Below are 5,773 nucleotides of genomic sequence, written 5' to 3'. Positions count from 1 at the left end.
CTTCTGATACTTTAGTGGATTAAGGGTTACCTTTAAAAACTACGAGAAAGTTTGGAGAATTAGAGCATTTGTTGTGACACAAGCTCTTAGAATAAAAATAACCAATCTAGCAGAGCCCAAAACTGTCCATCAAGGACCTCAGCAGTAAATAACAATGATAAGGAATAGATAAGCTTTGTAAACAGCCATATTACTTTCTTGATCTTTACAACTTGATATATATATATATATATATGTGTGTGTGTGTGTAATTATATCTATATTATCTTTGAAGGTATATAAATATGTATATATGTATAATTTATTGTTTTCAATTCACTGGGAAATAACTTTTCAATGTAGTTAATTGGTATATGCTCCTTTGATTGGTTGTGAAATAACATTAAAATGAAGCTAATTGGCACTTGCTTCCTTTGATACTGGGAACCTTTTGCATGAGAACACTATTTTATGTTGCATCATGTTAGAAAATTTGAATATATAATGTAACATGGCTAGCTAATTTTCATTAATACATGGAAAGTCTAGAAATTAATCATGCTAGATAATTGAACTTTGTTTCATTTTGACCTAAATCATCTAATTTGCACTTCTTGCATTCTAGCAGCCAGCTTCATACTCTTTCTTTGTATGAATATAAATGAGATTGCACATAGAGTGCATTTCATGTAATATGTCCCCAAATATGTTTTGTTATAGTGATACACACTGATACACAGTCCCAGGACCAGAGTTTTGCCATTTCCTTCTCATTTGGAAAAGTCCTAAAACTCAAGAGATGTTTCGACATGGATATCTTGGTCAACAAGCAGTCTTTTTCAAAGTCAGTAGATACCTGTGTTGTGATATTTAATTAGCAAGTTCACTTTGCATGTACAGTTCTCACATGGAATCTAATGTGATGGTAGCCGAATCCTCACCATTTCTAGACTATGGTTCTTTTGTTTTACATCCGAAACAGCGTTCATAGCCCTAACTCACCAGAGTTCAGTCTGGATGTATTGTGAAAACAGCTCATTAGAGCTTTTGTTTGTATTGGGGAAGAGATGAAACAAAAAGAAATAGTGAGATGAGATTAGAGCAATGCTGTTATGAGCACCCACCATCTCTCTTTCCCCCCTGACTTCTATTGCAGTCATCATAGGATTTGACAGTCCTGCTCTTAGTTCTGTAAAACAGCTGTGGTTAAGTCTTCCATGATCCTCTCAAAGCACCATTTAATTTTGTTTCACAGGATGTCTTATTTTTAAAAAATGGCTGTGGCAAATGACTCTGTGGTAACTGAATTCATTCTCTTTGGGTTAACAGACCAGCCTGACCTCCAAATACCCCTGTTCCTGCTCTTTCTAGTAATGTACATGATAACGGCATTGGGCAACATGGCTTTAATTATTCTCATTGTACTGAATTCTCACCTTCACACCCCTATGTATTTTTTCCTATTTAACTTATCCTTTGTAGACTTTTGTTACTCTTCTGTAATTACACCAAAAATGCTAATGAACTTCATGCTAAAGAAAAATTTTATCTCCTATGTGGGATGCATGACCCAGTTCTACTTATTTTGTTTTTGTGTCATTTCTGAGTGTTATGTCCTGACATCAATGGCCTATGATCGCTATGTGGCCATCTGCAATCCACTCTTGTATAATATTGTCATGTCTCCCAAGGTGTGTTCCTATCTTATGCTTGCTTCATACTTCATGGGGTTTTCTGGTGCCATAATCCACACTGGTTGTGTCTTGAGACTGACCTTCTGTGATGGGAATACCATCGACCACTATTTCTGTGATGTCCTCCCTTTGATGCAGCTCTCCTGTACCAGCACCTATATTAATAAGATAGAGATTTTCATTGTAGCAGGAAAAGACATCATTGTGCCCACTGTGATCATCTTTATTTCTTACGGCTTCATCATCTCTAGCATATTCCAAATGAGGTCCACTGAAGGCAGGTCAAAAGCCTTCAGCACTTGCAGTTCCCACATAATTGCTGTCTCTTTGTTCTTTGGATCTGGTGCATTTATGTATCTCAAGCCCAACTCAGTTGGACCAACAAATAATGGAAAAATATCTTCAATTATTTATACCACTGTAATTCCCATGATGAATCCATTAATTTATAGCTTGAGGAACAAAGATGTTAAAGCTGCCTTGAGAAACACTCTGAACAAGAAAATCTTATAATCAGAATTTCTTTTTGTTTATAGTTATACCACAGAGAATTTATGCATTTTATTTTTATAATCTTTCATATCAGATTTTTTTAACTATGGAGAGAGAAATTGGAAGTCTCTTATTTTTATTTTTTATTTTATAGTAGCTTTTTTTTTCTTTACCATGGGCAGAATATCTCCTTTAACCATTTCTCTTCTTTTAATAATTGGGCAGAGTTTATTTTACTTTTTCATTTTTGTGATAGACATTATTCTTGAAAATAGTGAATAATTCCTGTTATTGTTTAATACAATACTAGGATGACCTGGATTCCTTTTAGCATACAGGTATCATTTGACACTCAAAATAAAATATGAGCATGATATCATGTCTTCTGTCCTCCACTTTAAAATACCAATGTTTAATAGATGAGCCCATTTCTGCATTATTGTTAAATTAAATACAACTCATGTTGCAGAAGTAAATAATATGAATTAAACATTTTTGTCAGATGTCTAATACTTTGTATTTAAAGACAATAGTATGTTTTAGAGATCATCAATATATATTTATTTTATTATGATGATTCTTAAGTTTAGTTATTTTAATAATTTATATGGCACACAGTTCTGAGAATAAAGGTTCCGGAATAATACATTATATTCTGATTTTCAAGTCTTGCATCCATTCTATCATACGTTCTGTCTACATTATTTTATTCATTTTATTTCACAAAATTGATGTATCAAAACATTTTACTTTTTTCTGCATGGTATAGAAATCCAGTACAGGAATTCTGTTGCATCAGTGTTTCTTCAAGAGGACTTTTTGATGGTTCTTTCTATTGGGAAATAGCATGACTGTTGTGGCAGTGTAGGTGGCAGACATCAGGTTTCAGAACTGACTTCATTTGAAAAAAATCTTAAATATTTTACATGTCTTGTTGTTAAAAGAATATGGTTTGAGAAGAATGCCAAACAAATAGGGCACAGGTCAAAGCGATACATAAAAAGCAAATAAAGGATCTTAGCATGAAGAACAATTAATGAAGATTCTACAGGAATTTGTTCTCATTTTTGTTGATCTCCAGAGCTTTACAATTGTCATTACCTTCCACTGTTCATAAATCCTTGCTAGAACTTACTGTCCTGATGAATATACATCAACAGCATTTTCAGAAAAAAAAACAGAAAATATGGATCCTTTTGCATGGAATGAAGAAGACAGAAAAACTTAAAGAGTTTTCATAGTGAGTTATAATTGTTACTGCATTAAGCAGAAGAAATTTGTGAATAAAATAATGCAAAAATGGAAGTTCTTAAGATTCTTTTGTTGCAGACTTTGGCTTGACTGTCTTGGTGGTGATGAATATCTCACAGTGTCTAATACTGTAAGCCTGACTGACAACTGCAGTCTGGGGAGGTGTTAGGTCTGTGCATAGAACATAATTTTGATAGTTAACTAACGAACCTGACATAGCAGACTGCCTCCTAAATACTCATGCTTATAAATACAAACAAAACCAGCTTGCAGCTTTAATCAGAGAAGCCACTTCTTACAATGGGTAATGATAGAGACTCATGGTTGTATAAGGTACAGAGAATAGTCAATGATTATTGGCCTGGCCTTAAATAAGTAATTTCTATCACCCTTTGAAGGCTCAGGAGCATTGAAGGAGAGGAGGCAGGAACTATGTGTGTATCCGCAGATAGGTAAAGTGCTACACAATGATGTACTCCAGACAGATACAACCACTGCTTCATCTTCAATGGGCCCACACAAGACCAGACAATGAGTCAAGAACAGAAAAGAGTTCACAGAACTTACTTTTACTCTCAACTATTGGCTACTGATAGATTCTGGAACAAGAGGGATTGCTGCCTTTAATTGCATTCATACTGTTTAGCAAACCAGACTTTAATGGTTAACCCTAACCTGATAATCACAGTGATGTCCTTGGTCAATTTTTGTTGGTCACCAGGCAAAGTAAGTGGACATGAATATGAGAACGTTAGGAAGGTTTTAGCTTTAATATAGTAAAATTATATGTAACAAACGTGTTTTAGGGTGATAGGAATGTTGGGAGTGAGAATGGTCAATACATAGCATATATGTGCTAAGTTATAAAAATACTGTAGGATTCATTAGATATGATGTTGGTATATGCTACTTGTCAAGAAAAAAAAAAACTCCAGAGGGTCAGAAATACTAGATAGAACTAAATTACCCCTGCTTTTCTTGTTTGCATGTGCAATTCTCATATGCAATATAAAGCAATAAAATACTCCTTGATTTGAGGGCAACAAGCATTTGAAAGTTGTATTTGGTGAATATGTCAAACTGTGGTGTTTTGTTTCTCAGGAGAGAATAGTAGATTTTGCTTTCTTCAGAGAAAGCAGGCCAAAAAAATTACTGAACTGAAGACTGCTCATCTGATACACACATCACAGTTAAAATATTTCCTAAGATAATTGTAATACCATATACACATGTTTATCTACTAAACATTAAATATTTAGGTATTAGAAATTGAACTTAGCTGATTTTCTGTCTCTTGATTGGTTTTGGATGCAGATTGAGGTTTAACACTTGGTTTGATCACTTGTTTCCCAGACAAATGTTTTACCATCAACATTCTTGGTTTTATTTGATGATTTTTGCTTGTGTAAAAGACCTGAACCAGGGGGAAGATATTATTCTTTTTTATAATGTACAATAGCTGTTGGAAAATTGTTTTGTTTATGGAATAAAAATCTATTTCAGTAACAAAATATTTCTGTCTTTTGAGAGCAATTGTAGACAATGCAGGGATGTGTTAACTCATGATAGATTTCAATATTACTCAGATATTTATTTTAGTATTACACAAACTAGTTTTAAATAGGTCACTAATGTATCATTCAAAGACCATCACAATCCTATGTTTCCTATTTAGGGACTATCAACTTCTGTAATGATACCACTATTTTAATCTTGTTTGTAAACTTAACTTTAGAAGCATAAATGCAGTTTACAAACCTTGCAGGGAGAAACATTTGGGGGAAAAAAGCTTAGCTGACTCAATAGTCAGCATCATTTCATGTATTAGGTTTTTCAAAGGAGGTATTGGTTTTTATAAGCACTTCATAGCCTTGTTTTAAAAAATGATGAGTATATGTTTGCTGTTGGTTGTATGTGAACAGCAGTATGGAAAATATGAGAGAAAATATAATTGTACTGAAGTTGTCACCACTGAGTGTTAGACCTAGAAACCATAGAATCCACCTTTGTCAGTGTATTAGGAGATGGATGTTTCTACTTTACTGGGACAGCTTTTAATTTTAGGTCTATAATTTAAAAAATTATCTTCTAATATAAAGACAGCAAAGGGAATTCCATGATGAATCTGTGGATTTCATTCACTGACTTTCCTGAGTAACCTGCTATTGCTGCTCATGGCTAGTGTTGCAAAGGCCCTATGTGAACCCCACTGGAAAATTGAAGAAGTAGACACAGTTGCGAGTTTTGTGTTTTATATTTCCCTATATTACCCCTATCCATTTTTGAGCCATTTTTCTTTACTTCTCTTTACCAGAATTCTTGTGCAACACTACAAACACAACACTATACACATACAA

At 33.8% G+C, this 5,773-nt stretch overlaps 1 protein-coding gene across 1 annotated transcript; it reads left to right on the top strand.

The window, feature by feature from the left end:
- The first annotated feature begins 1,253 nt into the window (after positions 1–1,253).
- On the top strand, positions 1,254–2,186 carry LOC114691237 (olfactory receptor 8B8-like). Its single transcript, XM_028866499.1, has one exon. The coding sequence runs from the start codon at positions 1,254–1,256 to the stop codon at positions 2,184–2,186; it is 933 nt and encodes a 310-aa protein (XP_028722332.1).
- The last annotated feature ends 3,587 nt before the right edge of the window (positions 2,187–5,773 follow it).

The sequence above is a fragment of the Peromyscus leucopus genome, chromosome 7 (genome assembly GCF_004664715.2).
Source record: "Peromyscus leucopus breed LL Stock chromosome 7, UCI_PerLeu_2.1, whole genome shotgun sequence".
NCBI lineage: Eukaryota > Metazoa > Chordata > Mammalia > Rodentia > Cricetidae > Peromyscus > Peromyscus leucopus.
This window is presented reverse-complemented; position numbering and strand designations above follow the sequence as displayed.

What these genes read in the sequence shown, in the direction of transcription:
- LOC114691237 (XM_028866499.1), top strand. Translation starts at nt 1,254, where the DNA reads ATGGCTGTGGCAAATGACTCTGTGGTAACTGAATTCATTCTCTTTGGG.